Source organism: Eremothecium gossypii, chromosome II (assembly GCF_000091025.4).
Source record: "Eremothecium gossypii ATCC 10895 chromosome II, complete sequence".
NCBI lineage: Eukaryota > Fungi > Ascomycota > Saccharomycetes > Saccharomycetales > Saccharomycetaceae > Eremothecium > Eremothecium gossypii.
Genome location: NC_005783.5, coordinates 507,620 through 525,297, shown reverse-complemented (window position 1 = coordinate 525,297; position 17,678 = coordinate 507,620). Strand labels below are relative to the sequence as shown.

The 17,678-nt window shown below is 57.4% G+C and overlaps 11 protein-coding genes across 11 annotated transcripts; 5 read left to right on the top strand and 6 right to left on the bottom strand.

The window, feature by feature from the left end:
- Positions 1-161: 161 nt before the first annotated feature.
- Positions 162-3,242, top strand: NUP120 (Nup120p; the record flags this gene model as incomplete). The annotated part of the gene is made up of 1 exon (NM_208372.2): positions 162-3,242. One exon carries the CDS (start codon positions 162-164, stop codon positions 3,240-3,242), a length of 3,081 nt encoding a protein of 1,026 aa, NP_983019.2.
- Positions 3,243-3,311: 69 nt separating this feature from the next.
- Positions 3,312-4,355, bottom strand: TAP42 (Tap42p; the record flags this gene model as incomplete). The annotated part of the gene is made up of 1 exon (NM_208371.2): positions 3,312-4,355. The coding sequence occupies one exon, from the start codon at positions 4,353-4,355 to the stop codon at positions 3,312-3,314; it is 1,044 nt and encodes a 347-aa protein (NP_983018.2).
- A 49-nt stretch (positions 4,356-4,404) lies between these two features.
- TOA2 (transcription initiation factor IIA subunit gamma) lies at positions 4,405-4,743 on the bottom strand (the record flags this gene model as incomplete). The annotated part of the gene is made up of 1 exon (NM_208370.2): positions 4,405-4,743. The coding sequence occupies one exon, from the start codon at positions 4,741-4,743 to the stop codon at positions 4,405-4,407; it is 339 nt and encodes a 112-aa protein (NP_983017.2).
- A 105-nt stretch (positions 4,744-4,848) lies between these two features.
- MPE1 (cleavage polyadenylation factor subunit MPE1) lies at positions 4,849-6,039 on the top strand (the record flags this gene model as incomplete). Its single annotated transcript, NM_208369.2, has 1 exon — positions 4,849-6,039. The coding sequence occupies one exon, from the start codon at positions 4,849-4,851 to the stop codon at positions 6,037-6,039; it is 1,191 nt and encodes a 396-aa protein (NP_983016.2).
- Positions 6,040-6,053: 14 nt separating this feature from the next.
- On the bottom strand, positions 6,054-7,622 carry AGOS_ABR069W (putative methyltransferase; the record flags this gene model as incomplete). Its single annotated transcript, NM_208368.1, has 1 exon — positions 6,054-7,622. The coding sequence occupies one exon, from the start codon at positions 7,620-7,622 to the stop codon at positions 6,054-6,056; it is 1,569 nt and encodes a 522-aa protein (NP_983015.1).
- A 176-nt stretch (positions 7,623-7,798) lies between these two features.
- On the top strand, positions 7,799-8,881 carry FBA1 (fructose-bisphosphate aldolase FBA1; the record flags this gene model as incomplete). The annotated part of the gene is made up of 1 exon (NM_208367.2): positions 7,799-8,881. One exon carries the CDS (start codon positions 7,799-7,801, stop codon positions 8,879-8,881), a length of 1,083 nt encoding a protein of 360 aa, NP_983014.2.
- A 150-nt stretch (positions 8,882-9,031) lies between these two features.
- On the top strand, positions 9,032-10,093 carry PEX12 (ubiquitin-protein ligase peroxin 12; the record flags this gene model as incomplete). The annotated part of the gene is made up of 1 exon (NM_208366.1): positions 9,032-10,093. The coding sequence occupies one exon, from the start codon at positions 9,032-9,034 to the stop codon at positions 10,091-10,093; it is 1,062 nt and encodes a 353-aa protein (NP_983013.1).
- A 9-nt stretch (positions 10,094-10,102) lies between these two features.
- Positions 10,103-10,852, bottom strand: AGOS_ABR066W (ABR066Wp; the record flags this gene model as incomplete). Its single annotated transcript, NM_208365.2, has 1 exon — positions 10,103-10,852. The coding sequence occupies one exon, from the start codon at positions 10,850-10,852 to the stop codon at positions 10,103-10,105; it is 750 nt and encodes a 249-aa protein (NP_983012.2).
- Positions 10,853-10,976: 124 nt separating this feature from the next.
- Positions 10,977-12,011, bottom strand: MRPL3 (mitochondrial 54S ribosomal protein mL44; the record flags this gene model as incomplete). The annotated part of the gene is made up of 1 exon (NM_208364.2): positions 10,977-12,011. One exon carries the CDS (start codon positions 12,009-12,011, stop codon positions 10,977-10,979), a length of 1,035 nt encoding a protein of 344 aa, NP_983011.2.
- A 275-nt stretch (positions 12,012-12,286) lies between these two features.
- Positions 12,287-15,619, bottom strand: AGOS_ABR064W (ABR064Wp; the record flags this gene model as incomplete). The annotated part of the gene is made up of 1 exon (NM_208363.2): positions 12,287-15,619. One exon carries the CDS (start codon positions 15,617-15,619, stop codon positions 12,287-12,289), a length of 3,333 nt encoding a protein of 1,110 aa, NP_983010.2.
- Positions 15,620-16,194: 575 nt separating this feature from the next.
- Positions 16,195-17,676, top strand: MSS1 (Mss1p; the record flags this gene model as incomplete). Its single annotated transcript, NM_208362.3, has 1 exon — positions 16,195-17,676. One exon carries the CDS (start codon positions 16,195-16,197, stop codon positions 17,674-17,676), a length of 1,482 nt encoding a protein of 493 aa, NP_983009.3.
- Between the last annotated feature and the right edge of the window lie 2 nt (positions 17,677-17,678).

Below are 17,678 nucleotides of genomic sequence, written 5' to 3'. Positions count from 1 at the left end.
CTAAATATTATCACCAATCACGTGATCAATATAGTTCTTATATCAAAATTTTTAAAGCACAACAATATATAGGAAGGGCTAAAGGAAGCCATCTCAGGACACTTCAAAGAAGAACTGCCTACAGGAGCGTCAAGATCGGAGGCTACCCAGTCGATCTTAAAATGGCAGAATCACAGTTGTCCAAACTTGATGTTAATTTACAGAGCTTGAATCCCTACACGTTCTCAAAAACCCGGTGTATTGTCAACCTTCACATATCTGACGATACCAAAAACAGAGATCCATCTACGACTAATGGCAGCTATTCCAATTCACAGCTGCTTTCCAATGGCGAACATGTCTGCTATCACTTTTCCCAGGACTACTGCGTGCTCTCTATCTACCCAGTGACAGACGCAATCACTGGGAAAACGGTTGTTGTGCACCTGCCGCATGAGACCTTTAACGACCATCATACCTTCACCATGGCGGAAGAAGATGGCTGTATTGTAATGGACCTGATACTGAAGACGGGCCTGTTCCTGACACTCCGCTTTTCCCTTGAGTACCTTTTCAATCGGAACGCGGACATCAACAGCTCGTGGTACTCCCTGTTAAAACCATACGATTTCACAGTTAGGCTGCCCGATTACCTGTATAAGGTCAATAGCGCGCTATCGATTGTCTACCTAAATGATGGTGGCCTTCTCGGTCTGCAGAAAACACAAACCTCAGGGAGTGATGAGTACGACCTGCATCCCGTGCTATTCAATGACAACAGCTACTTCCAAAGTTTTACGAGGTTTTTCAGCCACAACGATAGTGGCCGAGAAAATGTTGTAAGCAGCGTGTCTTATGGCGATTACCATTTACTCACTTTAACTGAGAATTGCAAATTGAGAATCTGGGATCTGAGAACCAATTCTGTAACCGCGCAGCTAAATCTAATCACAGATCCCCAGGATAAACACAGGAAATACGAATCTATTGGTCCCTACTTGGCGTTACTAGATAGCGTACTGGTTGTCTTTCTTCCCTTTGGCAATGGTGCTTTCAGAACATTTCAATTGTCCGTCAACAACTCTGGAGGCCTTGTGCTAACACCCAGAGGGGAGCTGATTCGGACAAATCTTTCCACGGCTTCTATCTGGTCATTAGTTGACACGAAGTTGACAAAACCTTTTGAGCTTAATATCGAGACCAGCTACCTACAAATGGTTGTATTATGGAAGAGCAACACAAGCATCAAACTACAGATTCTGAATTTTGAAACTGAAGCGTTAGATAAACACAGTTGGGTTGAAGCCTCAAATAAATCGCTACCAGACATTTTGGATAATGATATCCTAGGTGACAACTTTGAGCAATCCTTGTTGGATCTAAAGGCACACTATACCCCTGCCATATATGAAGAGGCCCAGAGAATTTTAAGCGCTAACGGGATTATTTTTGTTCCAAGTCAGCAAAATAACGATGAGTACTTGTCAAACCTTGAATCCATTTTGAAAGACCTTAAGAAGCACCATGATGAACCTTCATCCCTAACTTTATACAATGGCGAAGTGGTTATGGTAAACACACTCTATCTTTACAACCATTTTGTCTACAAGATAAACTCCAAATTGGAATCGTTTTACTACAACCTAACATCAGAGAATGAAGCGACCCAGGACGACCTGCTCACATACCTGCAGGTTGTCAACGGGTTTGTCTCGACTCTCTCTTCAGAAACTCTGCAACGGACTTCTAGAAAACTATGCGGACTTGTCACTGGCGAACTGCAAGGCAATATGCCATTGAAGGATAAGTTCACTGCGATATTCAAAGAATGTTTGGAGTCTCAATTTCAGGTTTCAAACCTCAAGAAATTATATGACCGGTTAACGTCATTGGATATCATGACTTTACTGAAAAGCTTCATCGAAAATCATCTGCAAAATTCATTATTAACACCAACGCTGATAGACTCTATGTCGTTTGATAATTTCTCGAGTGTTGCACTTCTGGAGTCTGTCTACCAATGCGTGCTAATCGAGAACAAATTTATTGTTGATACTTTGCTTATCTTCACACTCATGGATTTCAATTATTCTATGTTTGAAAAACAACTCAATTTCCTGCTCAAAACACACTACAATCAATCTCTCTGGCTTCAGCTCTACAGGCTAGATAAGTCCCTGCTGATCTCCGAAATTTTTGTCGCAACGAGCAAGTATGGCTATGGACCCAAGATTTCCAGCTATGCCGACCTCTCCGCTGCCACAAAACGTATCGTCACTTACATTGCAGAGGCGCCATTGTTGGAGAATCCCTTTTTGATCGCCCCATACAACAAATGGATAATCCACCCCAAGAACAATTCCACTGTGAGGAATCCATCCTTCTTTTTAGACACCATACACACGCAGTTCTATGTTCGTGAAAACACGGTGCATCAGTTTATGCTGGGCCTTTCCTATTATCGCTGTGGACGTTACGAAGAAGCTTACAGTTACTTGTCGAGGGCAGAAACCGCAGCTATCAAGCCCAAGCAGCTACCGCTATGCCTGCAGCTCATAACCAAGGCAGCAAACCACCCATGGCAGAGTATCATATCCGATCTCGGTGTTGAACCCCAGGCTGCGGGCTATTACTATAACCTTTCGAAGTTATTCAGCAATGTGATGAGCTACTCGTATGCATTGCAGAGCATTAAAAAATCGATAGCGCTCTCCCAGGAAGTTTCTCCTTCGACTGAATTCCGTATACTTCAATTGACGCAGTTTATGGATACACTGATCATCTTTGATGAATTCGAGGAGGTGCTCGATGTTCTGACGCTAGAGCAGGAGACCCTAGGCAGAGATATAAGGACCTCATACTATGAGCGGCTGCTCTCCGACCAACAGTTGAGAGACAGGTTCATCACGACTTTGTTCCGTCTATGCTCGACCAGCTGTGAGAAGCTTTACCTAAATTTGGATGACTTCTTAATCATCGACTCTCTGCTTCGGTCACAACTGGATGCTAGCATGTGGGACACATACAAGCGTCTATTCTGCTACAGAATTCTAAACCACCACGAGCGCGAGGCTGCGGAAGTCCTATATGAGTACATCGGGCGTGGCAACGATCCCATCGTCAAGGAAAAGTGTTACTGGATGATAGTCAACGTGCTAGCCAGTCTTTCCCCCCAGGATCAATGGATAATTAACTCAAGTAACCGCGGTCAGGTCGTGTACTTGGCGGACATCCGGAAAGACTTACAAGCGCTGACAGCTTGAATGCAAGACAGTATGGGCTATGTAGGAAGTATGTAAATAGCAACCGGTAGCCCGAAATGACATATGTTTTTAGCCCTTGTTCATGGTGTTGCCGCTGCCCCTCGGGTTGGCCTCCTTGAACTCGTCCCACTCCCGTTCCTTATACGTTTGCTTGTCCTGCCACTCCTCGTTGTCCTCATCAGGCACTTCCTCCGGCTCCTCGCCTCCCTGCAGGACCCTCCCGCTCTCGAACTCCTGCTCCAGGAACTCCTCAACTGTCATCGTGGGCCCATATTGGCCGTAGCCAAGCACGCGCTCCTTCACTCGGTCTCGCTGGTCCACCAGCGTGAAGTTGCGCAGCACCTTGCCGTACTTGGAAAGCAGCGGCTTCTGGAGCGACTCTAGCTTCTCTGTGTACTCCTGGGAGTCCGGCGTCGCCTGTGCCGCCGCCGCGGGCTCGTCCGCGGGCTCCGTGTTGCGCAGCAGCTCCATCTCCATCAACCAGCCCTCCAACTCACCAAAACACTCGTATGACATCTGCTGCAGCTGCGCCAGCCACAGCCGGCGCTCGAGCTCCTCATCCGCACCCGCCGCTGCGCGGCGGGCCTCCAGCTCATCCAGCTGCGCCTCCAGCTCCCGCACCCGCCGGAACTGCGCGATCTTCGCCTCGCGCCGCAGGTGCGCACCGCCCAGGTCGCGCGCGGACTGCGGCTGCGGGTACATCTCCTCCACCCGCGGCCGGAACGTCTTCTCGAAGCCGTCCAGCCGCTTGGACAGCGCCTCGTCCAGCACGCCGTAGTCCTGCAGTCCCACTAGGAACTGCATCGCAAACTGCACCGCCTCCTCCAGGCACCGCAACCGCCACCGGCGCGCGTCCGCCCCGCGCCGGTACCGCCGAGCGGCCACCCGCGCCAGCTGCCAGTCCAGCGCCAGCAGCTCCAGCGTCCCCGTCGCCACGTCCTCCACGCCCTCGTTGCGGCTGAACAGCCCCAGCGTATGCACCGCCTCCCGCACCTCCGCCAGCCCCTCCAGCGTCCGCGCAACCTCCGCCTGGTACGCCTCCTCGTCCTGCCGCCCCGCCGCGCCCGCCGCCGCCGCCACCAGCGCTCTATACCGTTCACGAACCGTTACCATGCTGCCTGCCACAGTCTCACACTTGCTACGTAACTACACAGAAAAAGATCTACTTGGAGTTGCACGCCACGATGTGCAGCCGCTCGCACGTGAAGCTGCTCTCAGCTCCGTCCGCGCTCGGCTGGTCCAGGTTCACCTGGCAGTCCTTGATTATGAACGTCCACACGTCGTCGCAGAACCGGTACGTGTCCAGGTGGCCCTTGAACGTTAGCTTCGCGCTGGTTTTGTCGCGCAGCGTCTCCGACACAACCTTGTCGAACGTCTCCAGCACCCGCATTGCCAGCGAAGCCTCGATCCGTCCATCGCTGATCAGCGTGTCGAGCGAGTCCATCAGCGCCACGCCGATCGTGCTCCGCCGGTACAACTCGTAGTAGCCCGTGGTGCTCATGTTGCGCGCGGGAGAGGGAGTTGTTTGTTTATCAGGAGAGGTGGCCGGTGGCAGTTTTTTTGACTCGCCATCTTCACCAGCAGCAGCAGCAGCAACAGCAGCGAGATGTCGAGCACGATCTTCTACCGGTTCCGGTCGCAGAAGGACCCCTCGCGGATCCTGTTCGACGGGACGGGCATCACGGTGTTCGACCTGAAGCGCGACATCATACAGGAGAACAAGCTGGGGGACGGGACCGGGTTCCAGCTGCGGCTATACAACCCGGACACGGGCGAGGAGTACGACGACGACGGCACGGTGGTGGCGCGGTCGAGCATGGTGATCGTGCGACGAGCGCCCGCGGAGCACGGAGTGGCGGGGAACGCCTCGCGGTACGTGCAGGGCCGGCCGCGGGTGGCGGCGCGGGCGCAGGGGCCGGCGGTGGGCGGCAGCTTCGGGAGCTACGTGGCGGGCGGGGTGGGCGGCGGCACGGAGGAGGAGCGGATCGCGCGAATGTTCGCGAGCCAGGAGAACCAGTGGCAGGAGACGCAGCAGGCGATGAGCGCGGCGGTGCCGGTGTACCACAGCCGGTCGCACGGCGCGGCGCAGGACGAGGGCCCGCCGCCGCCGGGCTACATGTGCTACCGGTGCGGCGGCAAGGACCACTGGATCAAGAACTGCCCGACGAACTCGGACCCGAACTTCGAGGGCAAGCGGATCCGGCGCACGACGGGTATCCCGAAGAAGTTCCTGAAGTCGGTGGAGATCGACCCGCTGACGATGACGCCCGAGGAGATGGCGGAGCGCAAGATCATGGTGACGGACGACGGCAAGTTCGTGGTGCAGGTGGCGGACCAGCACTCATGGGAGGACTACCAGCGCAAGCAGCAGCAGCAGAAGATCGCGGTGCGCGAGCAGGACGCCGTGTGGCTGCCGAACCGCTTCGAGGACCTGCCCGCGGAGCTCAAGTGCCCGATCACGAACGGCCTGGTACGCGACCCCGTGCGCACCGCGCGCTGCTGTGCGCGGCTGGTCTCGCGCGCGCCAATGGAGGACGCGCTGCTCGCGAGCGACTTTGTGTGCCCGCTGTGCGGCGCCCCGGACGTGCTGCTCGACTCGCTGGCGCCCGACGCCGAGTCCGCCAAGGCTGTGGACGAGTTCCTCGAGAGCCATGGCAGCAAGCGCGCGGCCGACGCGCCCGCGGACGACCCCACGAAGACCAAGATGCCCATGATGCCGATGCCGCCCTTCGGCATGCCCTTCATGTTCCCCATGCCCTTCATGCCGCCAGTGCCGCCGTCGGAAAGCAAAAAGTAGACATTCGTACGTACTCAATATTTACCATCGCAGTAGCTCACCACGGCCCAGCGGCCGCAGGTCGCCCACCAGGACCCGTGCTCGTGGCCCTCGCGCTCCCACTCCGCGCACAGCCGCTCGTCGACGCCCGCGGGCAGCCCGACCACCACGTCCGCCTTGCACGTGCGCAGGCTCAGCACGCGCAGCCCGTGCCGCGCCAGCGGCCCGAGCGCCGTCGCCCACGGCGTCTCGCGCGGCCACCGCCGGTCACCCGTCAGCTTCCGGTAGTTCAGGTCGCCCTTGAACACCACCAACCGCGCCTGCCGCAGCTCCTCAAACACTGCGTGCCCCGGCACCAGCTCCCAGAAGTCCTGCGGCTCCGTCCAGAACGAGTCTGCGCGCAGCCGCAGCCGCCCCGCCGCCAGCGCCGCGCGCACCCGCGTCGCCACCTCATCCAGCGCCTCGCGCTCCGCTGCGCCCACCGCGAAGAACGCGCCGTCCTCCAGGTCCGCCAGTAGCTGCTCCACGTCCTTATCCATCGTGTCGCTGACCATGTACGGGATGTCTTTCGTGTGGAACACCACCTCGGCGGCTAGCCCCGCGTCCAGCAGAAACAGCGCGAACAGCAGGTCCGCGTACAGCTCAAACCCCGAGTTGTCCAGCACAAAGTCCACGCGCCCGGGCGGCCCCGCACTCAGCCCCGCCCACGCCGCCGCCGTGTCGTTCACCAGCACGCGCGCCTCCGCGGCCGCCCGCGCCTGCGCGCCCTGCAACGACTCGATCTCCGCCGCCGTCACGTTCGTCAGCAGCGACAGGTCCGTCGCGTTCCCCCACAGCGAAATGTCCACGAACTCGCGGAACAGCGGCTCCAGAGCGTCGCGCGAGCGCGCCAGCTGCGTCGCCGCCCCGCAGAACCACTGCGCCAGCTCCACCACGCCGCGTCCCGACTGCCGGAACGTCTCGCGTTTCACGCGCTCGAACACGTCGTGCTCGCGCCACGCCGGCTGCGCGCGCACCAGCACGTCCAGCCGCCTGTACAGGTAGATCTCGCACGTGAGCCACTCCGCCGCCAGCCACGACCGCGAGCCGCTGCTCGCCAGCGCCGAGTTGAACGACGCGGGCACGTGCGCGCTCCTTTCCTCCGCCGCCGAAAAAAACTCCAGCGCCCGGTCCGCCTCCACGTCCGCCTTGAGCGCTGCGACCTGCGCCGTCAGCTCGCGCAGCTGCGCGGCCGCCGCGCCCTCCGCGTGCTCCGCGGCCAGGTCCTCGAGGCAGTTCTGCAGGATCCGCGGCCAGCGTTCGCGCGCGGTGTACTGTCCGAACGTGCCGGCGTCGTCTGTCCGGAACTTGCGAGGGGGTGGTGCTGCGTTCATCCTTGGCCCGCGCGCCGCCCGCGCGGGCCGCCCCCCAGCAATAAATAGGCGCTGTCCCGCGCGCCCGGCGCGCGCGTCCGCGCGCGCAGGGGGCTGCTCGAGCGCCGCGCGGGACACGCAGCCAGCTGCGTGTCCGCGCGTACGGCCCCGCGTCACACGATGCCGAACGGGTCCACGCCACGTAATCTGCCCAACTGACCCGCGACCCCAAAAAGAAACCTTTGCCCCCATCGCCCTGGCGGCGCCATGACATGATGCTGTGACGCAGGAGCAAGCGTGCAGGCCGGCGTAGGCGGCTGGGGCTCCGCAGCCCCATTTTTCATATATAACGGGCCGGCGAGCCCGCGCTCTCGAGCATTCGGTCCGGTCCGACAACCGGTAGACTACAAATCGGATAATATAGAAACATGGGTGTGCAAGACGTGCTAAAGAGAAAGCAGGGTGTGATTGTGGGTGACGACGTGCGTGCGCTGTTCTCGTACGCGCGCGAGCACAAGTTTGCGATCCCAGCGATCAACGTGACGTCGTCGTCGACGGTTGTCGCGGCATTGGAGGCTGCGCGTGACAGCAAGTCGCCAATCATCCTGCAGACGTCCAACGGCGGAGCCGCGTACTTTGCGGGCAAGGGCGTGTCCAACGAGGGCCAGTACGCTGCGGTCCAGGGCGCGACCGCGGCCGCGCACTACATCCGGTCGATTGCGCCTGCATACGGCGTGCCTGTGGTGCTGCACACCGACCACTGCGCCAAGAAGCTGCTGCCATGGTACGATGGCATGCTGGAGGCGGACGAGGCGTACTTCAAGGAGCACGGCGAGCCGCTATGGTCGTCGCACATGCTTGACCTGTCCGAGGAGACTGACGACGAGAACATCGCGACCTGCGTTAAGTACTTCCAGCGCATGGCCAAGATGGGCCAGTGGCTAGAGATGGAGATCGGTATCACCGGCGGTGAGGAGGACGGTGTGAACAACGAGCACGTCGAGAAGGACGCGCTATACACCTCCCCAGAGACCGTCTTCGCTGTGTACGAGGCGCTTGCGCCAATCTCGCCTAACTTCTCCATCGCCGCTGCCTTCGGTAACGTGCACGGTGTGTACAAGCCAGGCAACGTCGTGTTGTCGCCTGAGATCCTAGGCGAGCACCAGCAGTACGCGGCCGCCAAGGTCGGCGGCTCCGAGGCCAAGCCTTTGTACCTGGTCTTCCACGGTGGCTCCGGCTCCACCCAGCAGGAGTTCAACACCGCCATCTCCAACGGTGTGGTCAAGGTCAACTTGGACACCGACTGCCAGTACGCCTACTTGCAGGGCATCCGTGACTACGTCCTGAACAAGAAGGACTACATCATGAGCATGATCGGCAACCCAGAGGGCGAGGACAAGCCAAACAAGAAGTTCTTCGACCCACGTGTCTGGGTCAGAGAGGGTGAGAAGACCATGACCAAGCGTATCGCCGAGGCCCTACAGGTGTTCCACGCCGTCAACCAGTTGTAAGCCGAGCTAGCAATAGTGTATAGTTTTCTGTATAGCGGCTTGTGAATACCATTACTCGTTACTACGGCGCCGCGCGAGGCGCGGTACTTGTGCGTTTTCCCCGAAAACTGCTCTTGGTCTGCTACCTGAGCCCCACCAGCCCAGCAGGCCATGGACTTCTACTCTAATCTGCCAGTCGATGCGACTGCGACGCCGACGCTGTTCGAGATCACGTCGTCGCACGAAATCGATGGGCTGCTCAAGCCCACGTTCCAGTACCTGTCGGCGAATGCCATTCAGCGGGCGCCCACGCGGGCGCGGATCATGCTGCACTCGCGGTTCGACGAGCTGTATGCGCTGCTGAAGCTGCTGCTGGAGTACTACCACCTGGACAAGTACAACGCCACCTTCATCGAGAAGTACTACGGGCTGCAGCGCGAGTCGGTGGCCGGCGGGGTGGCCGGCGCGCGCCTGTCCAGGGGGCAGGTGGCGGTGGTGCTATGCGAGAAGGTGGCGGCCGTGTACGTGCGGGACAAGCTGGACCAACTGCACGGGAGGCTCTACGGGCGGCGGCTGACGGCGAAGCTGAGCGCGTGGGAGCGGTGGTTTGTTCGCTGGTACCCGCACCTGAAGAAACTGGTCGCGGTCGCGAGCCTGCTGTGCAAGCTGCGGTACCTGTCGGGGCGGTCAAGGGCGACGTCCGTGCTCGACTACCTCGCGGGCATCCAGTACGCGCGGCTCTCGCAGCCCGCTGGTGCCGACGCAGTGGCGGCTGCCGGCGCCGCCCTTGCTCGCCCGGTGCGTACGAACTGGCCCCGCATCCGCGAGCTCATCTACCGCTTCCTCAAGACGACAGGCGGCGCGCTGGGCGTGCTGACCAGCGAGCTGTTCCCGACGTTCATCTTCACCGTCAGGCTGCTGCAGCAGTGGTCGCAGCAGCCCACCAAAAAGCAGGACCCGTGGGATACCCTGTCCTCGGCGCCGCCGGCGCCGCGACCCGAGGTCCTGGTCCACGGTGACGCCGAGGCGACGGACGCCGCAGAGGGCGAGCCGTACATCAGCGTGCGCTGCCCCGTGTGCCGGTCAGCCGTCAGCAACCCGGGCGTCCTGCAGACTGGGTATATTGCGTGCTACCCCTGCGCAGTGCGCTATGTAGAAAAGCACGGGAAGTGCCCCGTTATGCAGACGCCACTCCTGGGCGGACCCCGCGGGATCCGCAAGCTGATTTGCTGATCCGCGCCCCTAGTCCAGCAGCATTGACGTCTCGAACTGTGTAGTAAGAACATTTATAAGCTGGCACTGCGTTTCCAACGCCAATATCTCTTCTTCGATGTCCCGCGACGGCGGTCTGCGCAGCCTACAGACCAGCAGCCAGCACTGGCGAAGTATCTCCTCCTGCGGCAGCTCCAGCTCGCCCTCGATACCCTCTAGGTAGGTCACGATTTGAGCCACCTTCTGTTGCAGCGCCTCCAGCACGCGGCTCTGCTCCTCGAGGTCGGTCTCTTTGCCGCCCGCTTTCGCCGGTTTCTGAGGCAGGTACTTGCGCATCCCGCACGCCGCCGTCACGTACGCCACCTGGCGGCCAAGCGTCAGATCCAGGCATTGGAGAGTCCCGTCCCTACCGTAGGTGAAGACGTTGTGTACTGCGGGCCAGCGCGCAGCAATCTCGAGGACGAATGTGCTATAGCATTTGCCCGTACCTGCAACCAGCAAGCCAACCACGGTCTGCATCGTGTGTATTACCTGCACCAGGCGAACGCGCTCTGCAACTAGGCTTGCGTCCCACATGAGCTGCTTCGATCCTGCATCCACGCGGACGTCAATTGCCACCGGCGTCTGCACATGCTTGGCACTTTCGTCCCCGAGGAGCAGATATGCCTTCGGCACTTCATCACTAGTGCCTGCGCGCGACCTCCCGACGCCGCTGGTGGACTGCGCGTTGTAGTAGCTGGCGGCCAGGAGCACCTCCTCTTCAATGATCCACTCCTCCATCTGGTTAGGTCGAGCTGGACGACGCAGAGTAGTTGAAAACTATCAATGAGGGTGTTTTTATATATACAGGCTATGAACAATATTAAGTCAGCGACGGTTCCTGCAGCGCATCTGGCAGCCCCGATTATACGAGGACCTGGCCGGGATCTATGACGGGGCCTTGCGAGGGCAGGGGCTGGTAGCAGTACCACTTCATCAATGCATCCGTGGCCGCCCTGGCCTTCGCCTCCTTTAGCGAACTACCGAAGCCCTCGCCGAGCTTCTCCTCGCCTGAGAACACGCCAACCACGAAGACAGGCGCCTTCGAAAGACGCCCCGTTTCGGCAATCAGCTTGGAGACTGGACGCTCGAGGCCCTCGCGCGAGCACAGGCGGGCCAGCTCCCTGGTGGGCTGCTCAAACATGAACAGCTGCGTGATAGGCAGCTTCCGGGACATCACATGGGCATCTAGAAAGCGCTCGACGAGCTGCAGGTCCTGTGTGGACGCCCACAGTGCGCCAACTATGCTCCGCACCGCCATGGCCATCGAGGCGCTCTCCGACATGTTGGAGGACGACAGTATGCGGATTCCGTCTATCTCCTTCAGTGTGTTGTTGAAAAAGCGCAGGCGCCCCAGGGTCATGTGTGAAGGCTCCTGCCGCAGAAAGCGCTCCATGACGGTCTCGCGCTCCGACTCGATACCCCAGCCGCGGCCGATCTGCGCCAGCACGGGCAATCCAATGTACGCGTCCACCGCGGCGTTTAGCACGGGCACTGGCAACCGCGGATACCGTTCCACAAGCCGCCGCATCGCGTGCAGCGTCAGCAGGTTCTTGCCCAGGATGTTCAGAGAGCGGTTGTGCTGCTCCTTATTCTGCGCCGTCTTGGCCGTCTTCATCCCTACGTCCGCCAGGTTCGCCGACGGGCAGTTCAAGCACCGGCTCAGCGTCCCGAGCCCGAGCTGCTGCGGCAGCGCAAGCCGCGAATGCAACGTATGCAGCAGGGGCGATTTCCCTGCCGCTTCCTCATCTCCTGTTTCCAATGCTTGTTGCAACTGCTTGAAGTACCCGCGATACTTCTCTAGCTCAGTAGCCCCACCAGCACCCGTCGCACCGACCGCACCCTGGCGCAGGAAAATCCCACTATGGAAACACCGCAGCGCTCGAATCACTTGTGGCATCCTAGCAACTCCACCGGCTCCTCTCTCAGCTGTATGATGGTTCTTCAGTAAGAATACCAGATGACCTATTTTTGAAAATTTTTCAACATTTTCAACATTGGACCTTTAGGTTCCCCAGTCAGACGATGATTGGGTGTATGTGACAGACACTGGTTAACGAGTGACACCAAAGATCAGGGTTTCTTATGTATCAGTATAGATATAAAGAGCGTAAATCTACGGAGTTCTATTACTATTACTGCTTCAGTGGGATCATTTTGTGTGGAGCGTGGAGCTCAAAAGAGTAAGGCACTGCTGACCAAGACGATCACAGCGCCGACAAAAGACCACGGGTGGAGATTGGTGGCCACATTCGACACATTGGTGTCGATGATGAACGAGGAGCCGTTGGTGTGGTTGCTGTAGTACTTCTCTAGACGTTTTCCGGTGGGGAAGGTGCCATCAAAGGTGACGTAGCCCGGTCTGCGCGCTAGCAAGGTGCTGGCGGCGTCGGACAGGTCGGAGGACGCGGCGGAGGAGCCTGCGGCCGCTGTGCGGGTGTAGCGCACGATGGAGGACGCCTGTGTGCCGTCGACTGGGCTAGCAGAGGCTGCAGGGTCTGCATCCGGGTTGCCGGCTTCTGGCGCGGCTTCTGGCGCGGCTTCTGGCGCGGGTTCCGGCGCAGCAGGAGGGGCCTCCTGGCCGTTGAGAACAGCCTGATTTGGAGCGTGGAGAAACTTGGAGAAGCCCTTGAAGCGAGGAATGAAAATCGAAGACATCTTGTGGGTGCTGCGTGGGGCCTGTTCGGCGGGCTTTGCCGGCTCGGAGGTTTCTAGCGGCTGTGCAGTTGAGCTTGGAGGCTCTGCTGGGGAAACCAAGGTGGCCGGAGGCTTAGGCAGCACGACAAGGGACTCCTTAGGCACTAGGGAGGCAGATGGCACGGGCTTCTGGGTGGGCTCAACTGGGAATTTTGGGTCTAGGATCTGGGATTTGGGAAGCGCGCTGCTCCTCAAGTGGGCGTTCTTCAATCTGTCGGCTAGCGCGGGGTCGCGTAGCGGCTTGCCCCTAGGAAGGGCGGTGGCCTTCACTGCGTTAATGGAGTCCTTGGAGTCCTTGGAGTCCTTGGAGTCCTTGGGGCCCTTCGAATTCTTGTCGTCCTTCTCGTCTTCGATAGGCTGCACTTTTGGCTCGTCGCAAGGTTTAGACTTTTCGTCGCCTTTCTTTCCAGAATCCTTGTCCTTCTCATCGTTAGGGTTCTGCTCCTTTGGCTTTCCAGAATTGTCTCCGTCCTTAGGCTTGTTTTTCTTCCACCTGTCGCACGGCTTGGTCCATCCCTTCGACTTGTCTGGCTTTTCTTCAGTCTTGTCGTCGTCGGATGGTTTTCCGTCCTTGTTCTTTCCATCCTTTGACTTCTGGTCTTCCTGTTTCTTGCCTTTGGAGTTGTCGTCCTTTGGATTGGTTTCTTTAGATTCATCTGGTTTCTCAATTGGCCTGCACTTTCTGAACCTGCCGCATTCATTCTTATCCTTCTCGTCCGACTTGTCGTCCTTGTCAGACTTGTCGCCCTTCTTGCCAGACTTGTCGTCCCTCTTGTCTTCCTTCCTGTCGGACTTGTCATCCCTCTCGTCCTTCTTGTCGTCCCTCTTGTCTTCTTTCTTGTCAGACTTGTCGTCCCTCTTATCTTCCTTCTTGTCAGACTTGTCGTCCCTCTTGTCTTCCTTCTTGTCGGACTTGTCTTCCTTCTTTTCTTCCTTCTCGTCTTCATGTTTGTCCTCATCCTTCTTCTCGTCGTCATGTTTCTCGTCATGCTTACCACCTTTCTTCTTCTTATCGGAATCGTTCTTGTCCTTATTCTTTTTCTTGTCGTCATGCTTGTCGTCATGCTTGTCGTCATGCTTGTCGTCATGCTTGTCGTCATGCTTGTCGTCATGCTTGTCGTCCTTCTGGTCCCCATCCTTCTTGTCACAATCCTTCTCGTCGTCCTTCTTGTCATCATTGCCATCCTTCTTGTCGGACTTGTCATTCTTCTCATCCTTCTTGTCATCATTGCCATCCTTCTTGTCGGACTTGTCATTCTTCTCATCCTTCTTGTCAGACTTGTCATCCCTCTTCTCATCCTTCTTGTCGGAATTGTCATCCCTCTTCTCATCCTTCTTGTCAGACTTGTCATCCCTCTTCTCATCCTTCTTGTCGGAATTGTCATCCCTCTTCTCATCCTTCTTGTCAGACTTGTCATCCCTCTTCTCATCCCTCTTGCCATCCTTTTTGCCAGACTTGTCATCCCTCTTCTCATCCTTCTGGTCGGAATTGTCATCCCTCTTCTCATCTTTCTTGTCGGAATTGTCGTCCTTGTTTTCATCTTTCTTGTCAGACTTGTCATTCTTCTCATCCTTATTGTCAGACTTGTCATCGCTCTTCTCATCCTTATTGTCAGACTTGCCATCCTTCTTGCCATCCTTCTGGTCGGAGTTGTCATCCTTGTTTTCATCCTTCCTGTCAGACTTGCCATCCTTCTTGTCATCCTTCTTGTCGGAATTGTCATCCTTGTTTTCATCCTTCCTGTCAGACTTTTCACCTTTCTTGCCATCCTTCTTGGCATCATTGTTGTCGGACTTGTCGTCCTTCTTATCAGGCTTGTTGTCCCCCTTCTTGTCAGGCTTGTTGTCCCCCTTCTTGTCAGGCTTGTTGTCATCCTTGTTGTCAGGCTTGTTGTCAGGCTTGTCGTCTTTCTTGCCGGACTTGTCATCCTTCTTGTCATCCTTGCTGTCGGACTTGTCATCCTTCTTGTCATCCTTGTTGTCGGACTTGTCATCCTTCTTGTCATCCTTCTTGTCGCCATCTTTCTTCTCATCATCCTTTGGCTTCTTAAACTTGGGGAAGTTGAATTCAGCAGTGGCTTTCTTTGGATTGGCGTAATCGAGCGGGTTTCCTTCGGTCTTCTCACCATTGCCTGCGGGAGCTTTGGATCTAACAGTAGGCGGCTCTTTTGGCAGATCCCATGGCGACGATGGGCTGTCACCCTGCGAGGAGCCACTGCCCTGGTTTGGACCACCCCATGGGAATTCCTTCGGAGCTCTCAGACTGTTACCATGAGGAGCGTCGACAACGCCGCCAACAACATCAATAGAGTGCAACTGCACTTGCATGTCCTTGTAGATATCGGCTAGCTTTTCAAAATGTACCCCAAAGTTGTCTCTCAATAGCTCCTCAAACAAATCCACAGTACCCAAGCGTATTAGACTCTGGACTAGGCCGTGCTTCCACCATTGGAGCTTCTGGGAGTCCCTCGACTTCTCCATAAGCTCAGCAACCAAATCTATACCCTGTCTAAAAAAGTCAGACGACTTGTACCACTCATGCCCGGTGCTCACCGCTATTTCTAGTGTTCCGGGGTCTAGCCGGTGTTCATTGTAGTACTCGAAACATTCCGAAATGCTGCTAATATCGTGTGACTCCAACCAATCAACTGCCTTTTCCACAGCAATGTGACTGAGATACGAGATCGAGTCCAAGTCAAAGTCATACGTGGAGACGTCCTCGAATCTTTCCTCTAACGAAACCTCTTCGTTGACCGGCGAAGGGTCTACCGCAGCCACTAGGCCTAAGCTTAATAGTAGAGCCGTTCTCATCTGCTTGATGTAGCTTGATGTATCAGGCTTAGAATGAAACTGAAACTAATCGACGAGATACAGGATATTCCCGTACCTTAAATACCTTTCCAATTCCAGACACTGTCACCGATGCGACTTGAACTCTCGAGATTCGTCGCCAATGTAATTTCAGCGTTGGCCCCGACACTATGGCGTAGCAACACAAGACGGAGAGTCGCGTCGTACAGCCGCGCCATGCATCGATCAATAAGCATTTTCTTTTGTGTTGCAGATGTCGATAATAGGTTTGTTCTCCGGAGTAGATGTGAACGCACAATTTAATCTAACGTCGCCGATATGACTCCGAAAAGACCGTCTGCACTGGCTAAATCTCGGCGAGGGCATCAAACAGACCGAGTTGGTCTCGCTGCCACAACCACATTTCGCAACGACTGTCTTTTGCCGTCGTTTCCAAGCTCGTCTTTGGTGCAGTCGGCAACATCATAGGCCAAAATGCACAATTTTTGTCAATAATGATTTAGTGGAGCTCCTAAACGATAGCTAGCAGAACAAGAGCGCATTAGGTGGCTTCAACTTCCTGTCTAGCCGGTATCATGCTTAGGACCATCGGGCGAAGATGGCTGAGCGTTCCAGCAACTACGTATGCCCCGACGATCTATGCTCTCTCCACGCCTATGGGCCAGAAATCGGCCATCGCAGTGGTTCGGGTTTCCGGAACGCATGCCCGCCTGGTATACGAGAAGCTCACGGACTCTAAAAGGCCGCCCACACCCCGGCGTGCATCACTTCGGAACTTATACAGCCCCCAGTCGGCGCCAGAAAAGGTGTTCTTGGATAGCGCGCTGACTTTGTTCTTCGAGCAGCCCGGCACGTTCACGGGGGAAGACATACTGGAGCTGCACGTGCACGGCGGCAAGGCGGTGGTCGCAGGCGTCCTCGACGCGATTGGCGCACTGCATGACGAGAGCGCCGGTGTGCAGATACGCTACGCGGAAGCCGGCGAGTTTTCCAGACGGGCGTTCCAGAACGGGCGTTTCGACCTGACGGAGATCGAGGGGATTGGCGAGCTCATCGATGCAGAGACAGAAACACAGCGCAGGAGCGCAATATCGAGCTTTCGCGGCCAGAACAGGCTCCTCTTTGCCGGCTGGCGCCAGCAGATCGTGGACAACATTGCGCAGGTGGCTGCGATCATCGACTTTGGGGACGATACCGAAATCCAGGACATCGACGCTATTCTGGAGGGGGTGCGCTGCAGCGTAAAGGCGCTGCGACGCGAGGTTGCGGACTTTGTAGAGAGGGTCACACGAAGCACCATCCTCCAGAGTGGTATTCGGCTGTCCGTGCTTGGCGCCCCGAACGCAGGCAAATCATCTCTCGTCAACTGCATCACCAAAGATGACACATCCATTGTCAGCAGCATCCCGGGCACGACGCGCGATGCCATCGACGTGCCGTTGGATATCAATGGCTACAAGGTTATTCTTACAGACACCGCGGGGGTACGCGCGCACAGCACCGACCCCATCGAACTCATCGGCATTGCGCGCGCGCAAGAGCGGACCGCGCGCAGCGACATCGTGCTACTGGTGGTCGACGCCACGGCGGCCACACCCCTCAGCCCCGCGCTGCGCAGCCACCTCCGCGACCTCACTGACAAGTGCCGCCTCGTCGTAATCAACAAGTCGGACCTCGTGCCCCCAAGCCGCCTAAAGTATATACAGACGCAGCTTGCAGCGGAGCTGCCCGACTGCGGTCCTGCGCTCGTCATCTCCTGCAAGCAGCGCGACGGCCTCGACGCCCTGGTACACGCCCTCACCAGCCACTTTACAGACCTTGCCAGCTGCGCCGCGGCAGACCCCATTGCCATCTCGGCCCGCGCGCGCGACATCCTGCGCCAGGACGTGCTCGCCGGCCTGGACGGCTTTCTCCGTCTGGCGTCCTCCGCCGAGGTCGACGTGGCGTCCGAGAGCCTCCGCAGCGCGGCTGACGGCATCGGCACCATCACCGGCGATGCCGTCGGCGTCGAGGAGGTCCTAGGTGTTGTCTTCTCGAACTTCTGCGTTGGGAAATAGAC